The sequence below is a fragment of the Lepisosteus platostomus genome, chromosome 6, assembly GCF_059453375.1.
Source record: "Lepisosteus platostomus isolate fLepPlt1 chromosome 6, fLepPlt1.hap1, whole genome shotgun sequence".
In the NCBI taxonomy this organism is placed as follows: domain Eukaryota; kingdom Metazoa; phylum Chordata; class Actinopteri; order Semionotiformes; family Lepisosteidae; genus Lepisosteus; species Lepisosteus platostomus.
The window spans coordinates 14,878,996-14,897,174 of NC_142616.1; the positions used below are offsets into that span (position 1 = coordinate 14,878,996).

At 50.1% G+C, this 18,179-nt stretch overlaps 1 protein-coding gene across 1 annotated transcript in view; it reads right to left on the reverse strand.

The window, feature by feature from the left end:
• The window catches only part of LOC148660524 (syntaxin-1B), a 63,061-nt gene extending 50,341 nt beyond the window's left edge, over positions 1-12,720 (reverse strand). The window contains exon 1 of the mRNA XM_088637973.1: positions 12,380-12,720. Coding sequence (XP_088494099.1) covers positions 12,380-12,409 — 30 coding nt within the window. The 5' untranslated portion in view covers positions 12,410-12,720. The remainder of the gene's footprint in view (positions 1-12,379) is intronic.
• Between the last annotated feature and the right edge of the window lie 5,459 nt (positions 12,721-18,179).

Here is an 18,179-nt window from a genome sequence, read left to right on the forward strand (position 1 = left end):
AGAGAGAACGGGAGAGGCTTTTCGAGCCCAAGGCGTGGGGGAGTCTCTGAGGGTCTGGGGGAGTTCACGTTGGCGTGAGGGCAAGACGGGCCTCTCGCCATCGACCTTCCCAGTGTCCCTCTGCCATGCTGAGAAATATGAGGATGGCTTTCTAGCAGTGCCGCAAGATGACACACAGAGTTTCCTCCACCAGGCTGACCCCTCGCTACTGCGCAGAGGACAGCTGAGCTCAGGCGTGACGGTGCGTCACCCTGGCACCCTCCTACAGACAGGAAAAAACAAGCTGGGAGCTGTCAGAGCCTATCGACCCGGAAAGAGCTTGGACAGCTCCTAATAGACAGTGCCTCTGCACACCAGGCTGAAGAAACAACTTTCAAGAATCGGTGGTTTGCAAATGAGAGGTTTTAGCCCATGAAACCGACACTTTCTTGCTCTGACACGGACAAGGTGATTGATGTGTGGTATTTCGGTCTGGAGAAGAAATTCTGACACATTTATTTGTTACGGGAATATCCTGCATTCAAAATGTATTCACTTGGAAAACTTCATCTCTAAGCATTTCGATGCAAACGTTACTTTTATGGAGTAAAAAGTGTTATTGTGTATTTTTGCAGGATGTATGGAAAAAGAATGTGTATTTACAATGAATCGATTATTAATAAAGGGTATATATCACATCCACAACACAAAAGGGTCCAGTGCTACTTCCTATTTGATGTTTATAAGATAAAAATTCAATATCACTTAAAGTTCACCAAAAACTTGAAAAATAACAAGGCAAAAGGCACCCCTAGTATATGTCAAACTTTTAAACTGATGTGTTCAGCTTTATGATTACTGTATCTCCGGCAACATCATGTAGTCAGGTCTCTGTCATGAATGCTGTGTATCAGTAAAGCTCGAGAGTCTGGAAAGGCACAAAGAGGCACTCCAGCCCTGTCATGCGAGAGGTGATCAGGAGGAAGAGTCTGACGCTCAGCGCTGCTCTGACCTTTTCACAGCAAGGAGCTACCACTGTCCGATCAGCTGACGAAACAGCAGGAGCTTGTGGCCAATCGTGCACAGGACCCCCGCATAGGGTGAGTCACCCCTTTTCCTGCCTATCACAGCTGCCCAAGATGCACTGGACCTATTCTGGGTCATCAAATGATCGCCCTGTCTGCACCCCGACTCCTCACCCCCATTCTGGGTCATCAACTGATCGCCCTGTCTGTACTGACTCCTCACCCCCATTCTGGGTCATCAACTGATTGCCCCATCTGTACCCTGACTCCTCACCCCCATTCGGGGCCCTTCCACTGGTCGCCCTGTCTGCACCCCGACTCCTCACCCCTATTCCACTGATCGCTCTGTCTGCACCCCGACTCCTCTCCCATACTCCACTGATTGTGCCATCTGCACCCCAACTCCTCACCCCTATTCCACTGTTCGCTCCGTCTGCACCCCGACTCCTCTCCCCTGTTCAGTCTCATACAGAGCAGAAGAAAACCGAAAGGGGCCGCTGTCCCCACATACCTACAAAACTCTGTACACAAACGGCAGAGCTGATGGTACTGTACACAGAGGACGCCTATCAATTGAGTTATTTTTTCTGGATTGATTAAGAGATGCCATTGAGTGCCCCTTAAATATTCTTTTGAACCCCTGCAAAATAAAGTCCGGCTGATTATTATGGGACCACAAGGCATCTTGTTGTGGGTGCCCTGATTGTGAGGCGACATTTCCAAAGAATCTGCAAGGATATTGGGCCGAATACAATGCTAATACATTCTGAAAGGTATTTTCTGGGCCACTAGAACTGCATCAAACACATCCGTCTGGACCTGTGGGATGTAGGGTCTACAAGTTTCTTTATACTCTGTGCATTATGCTTTGCATTTATGCATTAATGTTGATTTTTATATTGCATTTTATGCATTTAAGTTGTCTTTCACTCCTGAACTGAAAAGACCCACGAGCCTCAGAACAGCAGCGCCAGCACGACCTGCAGCAGCAACAGCTCACACAGACACAATCAAACACACCCACAGGTGCCCGGGCCGGCAAGACAAGGAAACCTGAGAAGCTCTTGCAGCTCTGAGTAGGGCAACCAGATACCTTCGCTCCAAGGGGACCTGAGACCAGGGTTCAGAGTCCTCACAGAGCTCCGCAGAGCCAGCACCGAGAATTCCTACAGACTCAACCACAGGGCACGCGTGGAGACTACTGGGAAGAGCAGTTAGGACTGAGAACAGGTGGGACTGACTCTACACACTGGGTGGTGGGAGAGTGGCACGAGCTGTCCCGCCATGTTGTTGAAGCCGATACCCTGGTTTCCTCAAGAAACAGCTGGATGAGATCTGGGATCAATAAGCTACTAACTACCAAATAGGCTGGTTGGTTTGAGAGGCATTTTCTCATCCGCGTCCTTCCTTCCTTATGTGCTTATGTTCTTAAACCATGGTCAGACCATCTCTTCAGCCCCTCCTGAAAGCGTCACATGGCACCTTTGTCATCACACTGCCTTCTCCCAGCTCTCGCTGTCTCTGCTGACTTCCACACGCCTTTGGGGCGCTTTAGCATGCGCCAGGACTCATGGGAGTACAGGGCCGTCCCATGATGCCTGTTTCCCAACCCTCCCACGGGCAACAGCAGCAAGGACAATGGTTCAGGGCCGAAACTGCCAAGGACAAGCTTGTCAAGAGAAACTTTGCATCAGACGCCCATCTTTCGCCGAGTTGAGGCCGTAAAAGATCATTCTGACCACATGGCCCATCCAGTTGGGTGTGTTGCTCAAAATGTCTCTCCTGCCTGAGCCCTGAACAAGAGCGGACAGGGTGTGGTTCCCCTCCACTGGTGCCTAGGATCTCCCCCGCCTCACCCAGCCCAGCACTGACAGCTACAAGAGTCTCCAGACAAGCTGAGGAGAAGGAGCAGTCCCACAGGGGTATTACAAAGGATGACTAGGACAGTGACTGTAAGAGGGAGCAGAAACTGTTGTGGCCGTGTGGAGCAGAAGCTCTGTAGTTCTGAAGCTGTGGGTTCAAATCCCAGGTGAGATGCTATCGTTGTTCCTTCGAATGAGGCATGTCATCCTATTACCTCCAGTAAAACAGCCAGCTGTAAAATGGCTGCAAAAGTAAATTCCTAAGGACAAATGTTTAAGCCAAATCAATAAATCTTTCCATCCATCTACTTTCTAACAGCTTCATCGAATATCAGGAGTGTGGGAGAGCTGGAGCCTTATCACAATAAAGCAACGGGCACTAGGCAGGATACACCCTGGACACAAACACACTCACCCCAGGCACAAGTTTTCCAGAAGCCAATTAAGCTTCCAGTATGTCTTTGACTGTGGGAGGAAACCAGAGCACCCAGAGGAAACGCACACAAACGCTCAGAGCTGCGAGGCAGCAACGCTCACCACTGTGCCACTGCGCCGCCCCTCGAATAAATAAATGTAGATGGAAGTATTTTAAAGGTCAATTAAAAACACACACAGAGAAAGAACCGCTTATGTAATTGGTCTCGCAGTATAGGATAGGACTGTAATGGTGATGTCACTCCCATTATCCCCGCCCCTTTAGCGGAGGTCTGGCCCTTGGGCATAGTGGGTTTGACACTTTTGTGCTGATCGAGTAATAGCAGATGCGTGGGTGATGGTGGATCACATCTGGAAGATGCACCTGGAATAATCCTGAACCAGGCTACGGAGGGCAGTCCACTAGGATGTTTCAGATTTCCGTGAAGGCAGCCTGCAGGAAAGCTCCGGGCCTGTTCTTCCACTCAGGTCTTCCGGAGAGCTCAGCCACGTGCTGTCTCCTTGCTCCGAGCGGCTCTGTAGACACACAGCTGTTCCCTCCAGCCCATTACCCTCATTACACCCCCTTCCATGCCAGTTTCCATAACTACACTCCCCCTCCCCCCCCTTCCCGTCTGCCTCACTTCCCCTCTTCGTGGCTTAAGAGTCGGAGAATTAACCGGCCGTTTTCCTTCAAAATTCCCAGCTCTGTCACTGTCCGTGTCAATAAAACCATTCTTGGGTGGATGTTCTGCCCTGTATAGACATGATGACTCGCGCACTCTGCGAAGGTGGTCACAAGACTATACGATTTGCTTTTACCCAGCACTCTTTGTGCCAGGTATGGCATGTCAGCGGAAGCCCTTTGTGAGATCATCGTGCCTTCAACCAATCCAAATTGGGCATAAACTAAGGGGTCCAATAGTTTTTGGAGGAGCTCAACCAGTAAAGCTTTCCTGTAATCCATATGGTTCTGACCCGGACTGCAACACTAGACATCTGAGTGGTGCACTTTTGGCACAATTAGCTAGGGATCCCCTTGTCTTTTGGTCTTGAGAACTACTAGGCTCAAGGGGACCTGAGGAGGTGTGGCACCTCTCCTCCAATCAGGGCGCACTAACCTATGTATCAAAGCAACCAGGGGGAGGAGCATGTCGAAGGGTAACGCCCACATGTGCTCATTCTCCATGTGCTTTCCAGTGGCTGGAGCAGAAAACAGGGTCTAGTAACAATCCACAAGGGGTGGGTGAAAACAGTATGTCATGGTTGATAACATGTTTTTTCAGCCAGAATGGATTTCCAGAGGTGAGGGGCAGAACAGGAGTTCAGGACCTGCTGATCTCAAAGCCTGGCCAGGGGAACTTTGAATCGACGAGCTTCTGCAAAGCAAGGACAGACGGACCGATGGACCCCCTCGTCAAAGTCAATTACAACCCACCTTGTAGAGGCAGAAACTCTAAGGTATTGACCCCCCCTGCGACAACCAGGCAAAGCCTGGAATTGACAGGCTACGGAGGTCACAGTTACAGTCCTGGACCTGGTTTCGAGAAAAAAACAAACCCAGCAACGTCACCGCAAACCAAAAAAATGGTGGATTGCGGCACAGACTCCAGCACAACCTCGATCAACAAGTCAACAAGTCGACCAGCCAAGCCAGCGAGCAGGGAAGTGCGTGCCAGGGGCTTCTTCGTGTTCTACTCAATAGACAAGCCCCATCGTTTGGAGATCTGTGGCGGTGCAGGTCAGGCAGTGCTTCAAATTAAAGAATGGGCAAACTGCTCATTTACATGGAGAGAAGGGCAGGGCTTTGCAGGCAGGCAGTAAAAGCATCAGCTAGAAATACAAAGCAGGAAACACTAGACATCATCTTTCAGTTTGACGCCTTGATTTTGCGCACAGATACTAGTAAAGACTATAAGGGGGCCTGATCCAAGTCCACCCGGGGGACTTCAGAACCAACAGCGCAACACGAACCAGAGGACACAAGTGAAAACAATTAGCACTTAAAACTAAGGATAGATGGCACCTCTTTACACAAAGGGTGGTGGGAGTGTGGAACAAGCTTTTACAGTTACATACTGTCCTGATGAGTCTGATGGCACTCTCCTCTTGGGTTCGGTAGGGCTGGACTGTGGTGTGTACAGGTCTGGGTGTCTCACTGTGTGGGGAGGCTCCTTCAACACTGGAACACACACAGTGCGCCTTTCTGGACATCTGTCCTGCTAGATAATATCCTGTATTAGAGATCGCGTGGAGGAAGGGGGGACTTCAGGCATAGTTAATAAATGGCCTCTCATTCCATCCTTTCACTTCCTAATGGCTTTATCCAGTACAGGGTTGGAGGGCAGCTGGAGTCTATCCCTGCAAGCAACGGGCGCAAGGCAGGATACACCTTGGATCAGACACCAGTCCATCACCACCAGCGCAGACCAGTATAGACAGCAGACAGACAGACACTCACACCAGGGCCAATTCTCCCAGAAGCCAATTCACCTCCCAGCATGTCTTCAGGCTGTGGAAAGGAACCAGAGCACCTGGGGGAAACCCACGAGAATAAGGGGGAGACCATGCAAACTCCACACAGACAGCACCCCTGGAATTGAACCCCGGGGCCCAGCGAGGCAGAAATGTTAACCACTGCACCAGCATGCCTCCCTGACCTACCAGTCACAGCTGGGTATCTTCTGAGTATTTTAAATGAAACTAGGCGCAATATTTAGTGCTCGTCTCTTGTGAACGAGAGACCAATCTTTGGAAATGCCATCACCACAAAGAGGATTGTGGACACAAACGCATATAGAATATTGAATTTGACTTTCACTTGAAATGTGAATATATTATAAAAATACATTCGCCTCAGGTTCTATTCATACCATTAGCTGTTTAGCTAAAAATATGCTGCTGCCCCACACTCATAACACATAGTGTTTCTGAACAGAAGTGTGTAGATGTGCAGCTTTCCCAGTTAATTAAAGTGCAAACATCTGCTAATTATGAAACAAGGTCTAGATTTTGTACAGCATGAAGTAAAACAGCTTCGGTTCTGTGCCCTAGGAGACAAGACTTCAGAAACAGAAAACAGTCTTTCTATAATAGTACATATTCCACAGGATTACTACATTTAACATGTGCGACAGAACTGTTATCAAATTGTGGGAGCTCATATATGGATATACAGTATATCTGAATGGCGATCTCACTAGCTCTGGTGTGGTAACTGATATCCAGAGATGTCTGGATGTCTGGAACCAGCCCTGGATTATAACTACTCTGTGCACAGACATACAGTCCCCTCTTGTCCTGGATTATAACTGCTATGTGCACAGACACACAGTCCCTCTCACCCTGGATTATAACTACTCTGTGCACAGACACATAGTCCCTTACTGCCAAGGATTATAACTGCTCTGTACACAGACACACAGTCCCTCTCACCCTGGATTATAACTATTCTGTGCACAGACACATAGCCCCTTATTGCCGAGGATTATAACTGCTCTGTGCACAGACACATGGTTCCCTCTCGCCCTGGATTATAACCGCTCTGTGCACAGACACACAGTCCCTCTTGCCCTGGATTATAACCGCTCTGTGCCCAGACACACAGTCCCTCTCGCCCTGGATTATAACCGCTCTGTGCACAGACACACAGTCCCTCTTGCCCTGGATTATAACTGCTTTGTGCACAGACACACAGAGCCTCCATGGTCTGCAGTATATTTGCTTTGAGGGTAGGTAAACAGTTTTTAACTGATCTGTGGACAGACATACAGTATACTGATTGCCTGACCCCGTCTGTAAACCCTCTGCAGACAGACTCTATTGCTCCTGTACCAGTTGTGCAGACCCATAGGCCACCAGTTTCCCTTACACACCCTCTTTGAGAAGCTCTTCACACATCGCCTGTGTGTTCCTGCTAGAAACCCAGACACAGAGAAGCACACAACGCAAAGGGTCCAGGTGCAGCAAAGGTCATTGTGTGATTGTTACACTGAACACGCTGCTGCCTTGTTACATTTCCACGACAGGTCAGAAACGGTTTTAAAAATTCCAGAAAGCTCCGCAGGCGCTCTTTTAACACTACAAGTATCAAAGAGGAAAGAGTGTTCGGACAACCCTGCAGACATGAGTTCAACTTTCATATTGTCCAACCGCACCTGTCTTGGAAACCAGGAAATATCTTCTGTTTATGATCCCATTGAGACCTGATTTTATTCTATTTAAGAAGACAAAGGAATCTTTTCGTGTGGATTGCTACCTGTTTGTTGTGTTTTTACAAATTATATTTCCATATATAACCTCCCGGTGATGGTGGCATAAGGTATCTAGTTACTTATATAAATTGCACACTGGAAGATGCAAGACTTGGTTATTTTGCATACATTCCCCCAGTGAGTGCTTTCATTATTAACTCAAAAGTCAGATAAGACCGCTGCGGTACGGGAGACTTTTCAACTCCCGCAAACCAGAAGCAACAGATCTCCGAGCCGGACCGCACCGCTCTGCCCAGGCCCCCAGCAGCCTCCTGCCCCACTGCAGGCTGATGGGGATGTTTTCCAGGCCGTCTCTCCATCCTGTTTGAGACCCAGGAGACACCAGAGCCTGTCTCAGCAAGCACAGGGCAGAAGGCAGGGCGCGGGACACCTGTCCATCGCACGCCCCCACGAACACACGCGCACTCGCGCCAGCGCCCCCGTTCCCAGCAGCCCATTGGCCTCCGGACCGCGGAAGAAAACCAGAGCAGCCGGCGGGAGCCCAAGCAAGCGCAGGGAGAACGTGCAAGCTCCACGCAGACAGCACTTCCAGGCCGGAATTGAACCCGGAGCCCCAGCGCTGTGAGGCTAAAGCAACGCTGTGCCACCGAGCCGCCCTAGCTGCAACCATTTCAGAAGGGCTACGACAGAGCCCGTCCTTCGGCCCGAGAATACTGCACAGACAAGACGACTTCGTTCTCCGTGAGATGCCACGATACGGACGCACGCCTCAGTAACTTCCTCAGTGAATTACAGCACAAGACCTGATTCCCAGGGAGTCCAGATCATAGTCAATTCTAACTGCAGCTTGTACAAACTGATCCCCCTCAGTTTCGAACTAACCAAACACGTACGACCAAAGAAGGCCCCAGGTTAGCGGAGCTTCTCTGGTTTCCAGTGGGGTTCAGGATCGATTCTAAACTACTAGTGGTGGACTCTTCAGCTCCTGGGTCCAGGAATATGGCACAATTTGCAGGGGCACGTTCTAGGGGGACAGTTTTTTCAAGACACATGTTAAACATGCAGCTTTTTGAAAGTTTTTTTTTGTTTTGTCATTCTTGTTGTGTATATAATTCTGCTTTTTTTTTATTTTTGTACCGTACCTTTACATACAGGACTTCATAAAAATTCGTACTAATTGTCTTTCTTAGAATTGTCATTTTATCATTTCATCCAAGTAAAGAGTTTTAAAACCTGGGGTTTTCCAAAGGGCAACAAATTCAATAAAGATTGCTTGATTGTCACAATGGACAGTATAGTAAGAGTACAGCAAACGGTCAACAGGAGCTGCAGTCCAGTACAGGAGAACAGTCCTGTTACAATAGGAGCTACAGTCCAGTACAGGAGAACAGTCCTGTTACAATAGGAGCTACAGTCCAGTACAGGAGAACAGTCTGTTACAATAGGAGCTACAGTCTAGTACAGGAGAACAGTCCTGTTACAATAGGAGCTACAGTCCAGTACAGGAGAACAGTTCTGTTACAATAGGAGCTACAGTCCCAGTACAGGAGAACAGTCCCGTTACAATAGGAGCTGCAGTCCAGTACAGTAGAACAGTCTGTTACAATAGGAGCTACAGTCCAGTACATGAGAACAGTCCTGTTACAATAGGAGCTACAGTTCCAGTACAGGAGAACAGTCTGTTACAATAGGAGCTACAGTTCCAGTACAGGAGAACAGTCTGTTACAATAGGAGCTACAGTCCCAGTACAGGAGAACAGTCCTGTTACAATAGGAGCTACAGTCCCAGTACAGGAGAACAGTCTGTTACAATAGGAGCTACAGTCCAGTACAGGAGAACAGTCCCATTACAATAGGAGCTACAGTTCCAGTACAGGAGAACAGTCTGTTACAATAGGAGCTACAGTCCCAGTACAGGAGAACAGTCCCATTACAATAGGAGCTACAGTCCCAGTACAGGAGAACAGTCCCATTACAATAGGAGCTGCAGTCCAGTACAGTAGAACAGTCTGTTACAATAGGAGCTACAGTTCCAGTACAGGAGAACAGTCTGTTACAATAGGAGCTACAGTTCCAGTACAGGAGAACAGTCCTGTTACAATAGGAGCTACAGTCCAGTACAGGAGAACAGTCCTGTTACAATAGGAGCTACAGTCCAGTACAGTAGAACAGGCTGTTACAATAGGAGCTACAGTCCCAGTACAGTAGAACAGTCTGTTACAATAGGAGCTACAGTCCAGTACAGGAGAACAGGCTGTTACAATAGGAGCTACAGTCCAGTACAGTAGAACAGTCTGTTACAATAGGAGCTACAGTCCAGTACAGGAGAACAGTCCAGTTACAATAGGAGCTACAGTCCAGTACAGGAGAACAGTCCTGTTACAATAGGAGCTACAGTCCCAGTACAGGAGAACAGTCCTGTTACAATAGGAGCTACAGTCCCAGTACAGGAGAACAGTCCTGTTACAATAGGAGCTACAGTCCCAGTACAGTGCTACAGTGCAGTAGAATAGTTGTCTATAGTTACCGTGAGGGGCTTTCCTAACGTACAACAGAAATTCATTGACTTCAGAAGCAGCTGCTTAATAAAACAACTTCACCATAATCCCCTGCAGCTGAATGTCAGAGGTGCAATATCGAGCTGATGCAGACTACAGTGTTAATATAAACTAGCATTTCAATTAGTAACGATTTTTCTTCCGCGTGTATTCTGCCCATCGCGCGCACGCGAGCGGCGAGATCATTTCTGGCTTTAACCAGGCAACAGCCTGATGACAGTCCGATCTCCTCCGCACTTAACACCAGTCGCGGCGGTTCTCGTGATGCGGTTTTAGACGCATCGGGAACACGGCGCGGTAGCGGAGACTGTGACTAAAACTCCGCCTTGAATCATCTGCTCCCCAAGCCCCAAAAAAAAGGGGGGGGGGGGGAGAGAGAGAGAGAGCCGCGGAGAAGCGGGGTGGTGAATGGAGAGGCCGTTTCTCTTTCATATAACCCCTCCTCTCTCCCTCCTCCCCTCTTCTGATCAATGAGAGGCGAATCGACGGAGGAATTGCACTGCAGTGAGCGGCGATCACAGACCCCCTCTCTCTCTCTCTCGCAGGCGCGCACACACACGCACACGCACACGCACACGCCCGAGGTGCAGCCGGACCCGCTCGGGGAAAGTCAGGCCGCCTCGGCCAGACGCTGCCATGCGGAATCACCCCCGGTGCGCCTTCTGATAAGCCTGGGTTTATGGCGAAGGTTGCCTGGGCGACCGTTTGGCGACAGCTGAAAGTAAAACGATCTAAAACAACCCATAATATCCTGTCCCAGTGCCTAGACTCATATACTATGTAGGTATGAACGTCTAGAATAGGGGCGACGCGGACTTTATGTTGGGTTTTTTTTTAAAAAAGCACATAAAACGCGTCGTCCCGTAGCGAGGTCCGAGACCCGGGCTATGAGGGAGACGTGGGAGGAGCGACCACACGGACTCCCCGGTTCAGTGATTCAGCGAGGTGCAGAACTGCCTCTCTGCCGTGTGCCGCACCACAGCACCGCCATAGCCGAGAGAGAGAGAGGGAGAGGGGGAGAGGGAGAGAGGGAGAGAGGGGGACTCGGCACCGCTGCCCGAGCCGCAGAGCGCCTGATGGCGGGGTCGCTGGCCGAAACGACGCTTCGCAGCGCCCAGGACGCGAATTCATAGCGCTGCCCGCTGTGGCGAATAAAACCTGCCCCCATCCAAACAGGGGGCATCTGCACGCCGTGCGGAGCACGGAAAACAGACGAGGCGTTTTCCGCCAGGATATTTATTTTGTCAACGTGACAAAGGCGGTGAGCCGGACTAACGTCAAACACCAGCTGTATGCGGGTTCTGGGGAGAACGAAATGCAAGGAAGATGATTAGTGTCGTCATACGTGTGTGTGTGTATTTATATATAGTTACACACAAAGACACACACTATGTAAATTCCCGGATACTAATATTCATACCGCATTTAGGATTGGCCGGGGCGACACACACGTAACGTCACGTTACGGAATGAAAAGGGCATTATTATTATTATTATTATTATTATTATTATTATTATTACCATTATAGTACGGATTGCGGGTCACATAATTTCACTCACTGACTCACAACCCCGATACACCCAGCCACGGTTCCCGGTTCATCCCGGTTAACACAACTGTCGACATCCCCGCCGCACGCACGCACACACACACACACCCTCTCCCGGCACCCCTGAACCCCGCTGTCGCCCCGCTCGGTGTCCCCCAGCCCCGCGCGCGGCAGCAGCGGGGTGCAGACCGGAATGGCGGAACGGTGCGAAGGTGGAAACGGCACCATTAATATCTTAGGGGTGTGTGTGTGTTGGGAAGGAGGGGGGTGGATTCAGGTCCTATAGTACCTCCTCACCAAAGGAATGTATAGCTTCCGAATACCGAGGGGTGATGATGACCATGATCATGATCACGATGATGATGTACGATACAACACGTTCTTCTTCGACAAGTCCCTTATAACACACTTTCCTACTCCTGCTGCAGAAACGGCGGTTTGTTTTGTTTTTTTTTGTTTTTACAGAGAAACGACTGGTTTCTCTGTGAGCCCCGCGCCTCACGGCACCGCCGGTGCGGAAACTCAGCGGACCGGACCGGACCGGACCCGACCGGACCGGACCGGACCGAGGTCCGGGCGGACGTGTGTCTGTGACACGGCGCCCAGTTGCAGTCAGTCTCCGCGGAGCCGGACTCAGCCAGGCGCTGGCGAGCACGGCGGCTCGGAGAAGCGGCTCTGTCATAACGCCCGTTTGCGGCGGGTTACGGAGGTGGGGAGGGGAGAGGGGATGGGGGGAGAGAGGGGGGGGGTGGGAGTCAGTCGGTAAAAACGGCTTACACTTCGCAGCTCCTGCGTGCGGTCCTTCATGGTGCCTTTCGTGCGTCGCTGAGGAGCTGAATCTCGGCCGGCGATCGGTCCCTCTCCCTCGGTGCTCCCGTCCCTGGCTCGTCCCTGTCTCCCTCCGGGGTTTTTTTTTCTCCTTTCCTTTTTTTTCCCTTCTCTTTTCTCTCTTTCTCCTCTTCGTTTCCCCCTTTTCCCTGTCTCTCTCTCTCTCTCTTTCCGCGGAAGAGATGCTATGTGCCAGCCGCGCTCGCTCACTGAAGGTGATACTCGCTCTCGGTACTGATGCTGCAAAAAAAAAAAAGATGCATGGGATGAGCACTGCGCCTGCGCGACCGTGTCTCTCTCTCTTTCTCTTTCTCTCCCCCTCTCTCTCGCTCTCTTCTATCAGACCACACACTCCCTCCGCGCGACCTGCCCTCCGCCCCTCCACTCTCCCCCCCTCTCCCTCCTCCCGTTTCGTGGTCGCACACGAACACACACACACACACGGCTGGGAGTTGTAGTTTGTGCGGCCGAAGTGTGAGGGAGTGCGTCTGCGTGTCTGGACGCGCGTGTCAGAGAAGGAGCCCCCGGTGTTCACCGACAGTTCCCCGGTAAAGTGAGTGTGCTGGCACCGTGGCTCTGTGAAATATCCCCTCCCCCGTAACGGAAGGTTACAATACGCAAAATACAGCACCGCTTGGTAACGCATGAGGCTCTCCACTAGCCAGCAAACGAGTTTCCTCACACTGGCAGAAATTCCACCTTCGACATGCCCATACACTCATGGTGGCACAGTCCATCACAGGACACACACAGACACACACTCTCACACACCCTGGACAGGACGCCAGTCCATCACAGGACACACACAGACACACTCTCTCACACACCCTGGAAATGACGCCAGTCCATCACAGGACACACACAGACACAGGACACCAGTCCATCACAGGACACACACAGACACACATTCTCATACACCGTGGACAGGACACCAGTCCATCACAGGACACACACAGACACACACTCTCACACACCCTGGACAGGACACCAGTCCATCACAGGACACACACTCTCACATACCCTGGGCAGGACACCAGTCCATCACAGGACGCACACAGACACACACTCTCACACACCCTGGACAGGACACCAGTCCATCACAGGACGCACACAGACACACACTCTCACACACCCTGGACAGGACACCAGTCCATCACAGGACACACACAGACACACACTCTCACACACCCTGGACAGGACGCCAGTCCATCACAGGACACACACAGACACACACCCTGGACAGGACACCAGTCCATCACAGGTCACACACAGACACACACTCTCACACACCCTGGGCAGGACACCAGTCCATCACAGGACACACACAGACACACTCTCACACACGCTGGACAGGACGCCAGTCCATCACAGGACACACACAGACACACTCTCTCACACACCCTGGACAGGACACCAGTCCATCACAGGACACACACTCTCACACACCCTGGACAGGACACCAGTCCATCACAGGACACACACTCTCACACACTCTCACACACCCTGGACAGAACACCAGTCCATCACAGGTCACACACAGACACACACTCACACTAGGGTCAATTCTCCCAGTTTAACCTAGCAGGATGTCTTTGGACTGTGGGAGGAAGCTCTCGAGAACACGTGGAGAACATGCAGACTCCACACAGACAGCACCCCAGGAACTGAACCCAGGGCCCCAGGGCTGCTTTGCTAACCACTGCACGACCCTGCCGCCCTCCAGGACTATATCTGGATGGTGAAGACCATCGGGCACGCTCCTCTGACCCCGGTCTCACCAGCGCGCTGTACGATTTCATTACACCATCCCAGTTCCCCTGGGCTTGATAATCACAACAACTTTTGATTTATAAAGCGCCTTTCCAAACCCAAGGGGGAAAAAGAAAAAGACCCAAAAAAGTACAATGAAAGTGCATGAAGTAAGAAAACTAAGAGCGACAAGAGCACACAGGTTTTTACAGACTGCCTGTAGGCGATCGGAGGTAGACCTTGGTTAAAAGGCACGTTTCCCGTTTAGATCTAAAGAGAGTTACAGAAGCTGTCTCTCGCAGAGTCAGAGGAAGATTATTCCACACCGCTGCAGCAGCAACACAAAAGGCCTGGAGACCAGCCCCTGGTTTCGTCCTGCGGCCAGTGAGCAGAGGAGCAGCCCCAGCTGAGCGGAGGGTGGACACGGAGGAGCTCAGAGACGCGTGATGGAGCCAGATTGTTTAGAGCCCTGGAAGTCGGCGACAGGATCCTGAATCGAATACGTGACTTTACAGGCAACCGCCACAGAGAAACGCGTGTGGGAGTGACATGCTGCCGGTGTCTGGTGTGAAGAAGCAGTTCAGCTGCAGAGGTCTGAACATATTGCAGCTTGTTGAGAACAGAGCCTAATCAGCAAAGAATGAAAATGAAGGACTCGTATATTTCCCTCAACAGCTCCGAGCAGGAGACCGGTTGGCGATGAGGAGGCAGAGACTGGGAACGACGCTGTGTCAACACCGGGCGCTTTCCTTTTTTTGTTCCAGTCCCGCTGGTCCGATTCAGCTCACACACGCCACTGAGGGCGGTTCTGAATGTTCCGGCTTCGACCCAGGGCCGGTTCCGCTTGCCGACCGCTCCCATCCGGCACTTCGGGAGAATCAGAAAAACGTTCAAATGGCGCCGCAGTAGGAAAGCTGGAATCAGTTAGCCTGCAATGAACAATCCAGCTGAAGTCATCGGTTCAAGTTTCAAGTTTATTGTCATTACACTCATATACATGGTATAGGGTATAACGAAATGCTATTTAGCTAGCTCTCGGACATAAGTAGTACAAAGAGAAAAACAACAACAACAATACAATTGTGTAGCAAAAGAAAGACAGAGACAACAGGCAGTGTGCAAAAAACAACAACAGACGATGTGCAAAAAAACAACAACAGGCAATGTGCAAAACAACAACAACACACGATGTGCAAAAAACAACAACAGGCAATGTGCAAAACAACAAAAAGGTAACAGGGTATGTGCAAAAATATGCCTCAACAGAAGAAAATAAAGGGATAGAAATGATGGGGAGTGAGCTTTTGACATGTGAGGTAGAGGTAGATTTTCAATGTGTGTTTGAGTTTTTGGGAAGAAAGAAAGGAAGAAGGCACTGTGAGGTTCAGATCATAGGTGAGAGTGAGAGTGAATCGGTGAGCCGTCCCCCAGGATTAGGACTGAGAGCCGATGGGCTAGAAGACATGAAAGATGTCTCAGTGAAGCACTGTAGCTTCCTCAAGCGCGCCGTGTCCCACGGTGCACTCTGCTGTCAGTCTCGGCTCTCACGTTCGTGGGCTGGTCACCCCCATCGCCTCTGCAGCAGGAGATCCTGCCAGAGCTGACTGCGGGCCGAGGGCCATCAGGGTCCCCCCAGTGAGGGCGGCCAGTGCCCTTCTCCCCGTGCTCGTGTGGGTCTCCTCCTGGTGCGCCGGTTTCCTCCCGCAGTCCAGAGGCACGCTGGGAGCTGAATTGGCTTCTGGGAAAACCGGCCCGGGTGTGAGCCTGTGTCTGTCTGTCCCGTGATGGACAGGGTGGACCGTGCTCGAGCCCGTCACCTGGGCTTGCAGGAATAGGCTCTGGCTCCCCTGCGGCCTTGAACTGGATAAAACTGTCAAAAACACGGATGGATTGATGAATTGGTTGGTGGATTGATTGATTGGCTCATCTTCCTGTCGCCATCACCTCCATTAGCCCCCTGACTCTCTCGTATCTCTACCTGATGAAGCACACACGCCCCTTTTCTGTCTCACTCTCCATAGACTGTAGATACATATATATTAAGTACAGCGTCTCCATCATCTTCGTCATCATCTTCCTCAGCCCGTATTAATCCCCTGCTAGATTAAAATATAGAAAGTCACCAGGGCTGGGAGCCAGGTCGTTCTGTGTGCCTGCAGTTTGCAACAGTTCCTCAGTCGCTGCCAAAGCTCAAATCGAATATCCAGAGGTATTCTGGGGGAAACACTGATTTATAATCAAGGATGCTGGCTCTCTTCCCTCTGGAACTCTGCTGCCTGCCAACAGAACAAGGGCCAGGACTGCTCTGTCCATGCTGCGTTCCCAGAGGACGGAGTACAGGGCTTTTCTCTGGTCTGCCTAATACACCTGCAGAGCTGGCTGTCCAGAGAGGACAGGCTCAGTGACCACAGTCTGGACATGGAAACTGGACACATACAGACCTGGCTGTCCAGGGAGGACAGGCTCAGTGAACACAGACTGGACATGGAAACTGGACACAGACAGGCCTGGCTGCCTAGAGAGGACAGCAAGGCAAAACAGAAGAGGAGATGCACTTTCTGCAGCACTACAAGAAATACTCTAGTAGTATACATTCTTCCCTAAAATAATCTAAGAATTCCATCAGCTGGCAGAACAGGAACAGCTCCCAGTCCTGTACTGAGGGAGGAAATGCAGTAGAGCTGCAGTCCTGTGTGTGATCTCCTGTCACAGCCTAATAATGGGTAGTACTTTGGCGGCACTGTAATTCATCACTCATGTCAAGAAAGATCTGAATTTGACAGGTGAAGGATGAAGTTTCCAGCCAAGGTTAGGGTGAGAAAGAGAGTCAGGCTATCCCAGCAGATGGCGCTCTAAACACACAGCCTGTCTGCTGTTCGACTACACCTGCACTGTTAACAAGTAAGAACCTCACGACAGGTGTGGTGTCTGCACCATCTGATGACACGGGTGGAGTCTTGGGAATTAAGTGTGTGGACTGGACTATTTCAGATACAGGAATAGTGTGGACTGGAGTATCCCAGATATAGGGATAGTGTGGACTGGAGTATTTCAGATACAGGGAATATATGCACTGAAGTATTTTGGATATAAGAATTGTGTGGACTGGAGTATTTTCGATATAAGAATTGTGTAGACTTTAGTATTTTCGATATCAGAATCATGTGGACTGGAGTATTTTGGATATAAGAATCTTGGGACTGGAGTATTTCAGATGTAGGAATTGTGTGCACTGGAGTATTTCAGATATAGGAATAGGGTGGACTGGAGTATTTTGGATATATTAATCGTGTGGACTGGAGTATTTTCTATATAAGAATCGTTTGGACTGGAGTATTTTCGACGTAGGAATCGTGTGCATGGGAGTATTTCAGATAAAACTATTTTCTCCATCTCATCTGTTTTAATGTAAACTCTTCCATTCAAAACGACAGCAATAACCTTAGCTTAAAAACAGGAACAGGCACAAATTAAAAACATTAATGATCATATATACAGTACAGCTTTTTTAAAAGAACAAGAAATCGCTAAAGATTGTATTTTCACTTTGCGTCATGAATCAATAAAGATGTGTTACTGTAGTTTGGAAGAGGGTGACAGATGGATTTTCACTGATTGATCTGGCTGGGCTGAAAACTGCAAGGCTAAAACTCTGAAGGCTGCAACTCTGTAGCACTTTCCTGGTCCTGCCAAGAGCCCCAGATCTGAAGATCAGTGGATCTGACCAGTGATAAATACTGTGTGTGCGCAGTAGTTAACAGAAACACGGTGGGAACTGCTGACCCACAAACTGGCCTGGTTTATTAATGATGTGAAGTGACACCGAGCGTTAGAAGGAAAAGCACACTTCAATTTGCAAAAACAAAAACACACAGTCTCAAAGCAAAGGATCGTTTTGGATCATTTTCAGAGGCGGCGGTGTGACGCTGGCCTACCAGGAAGACTGCTGCAAAGACACCCTTGTTAAGAGTGCAGAATAAGAAGAAGAGACCTGCCTGGG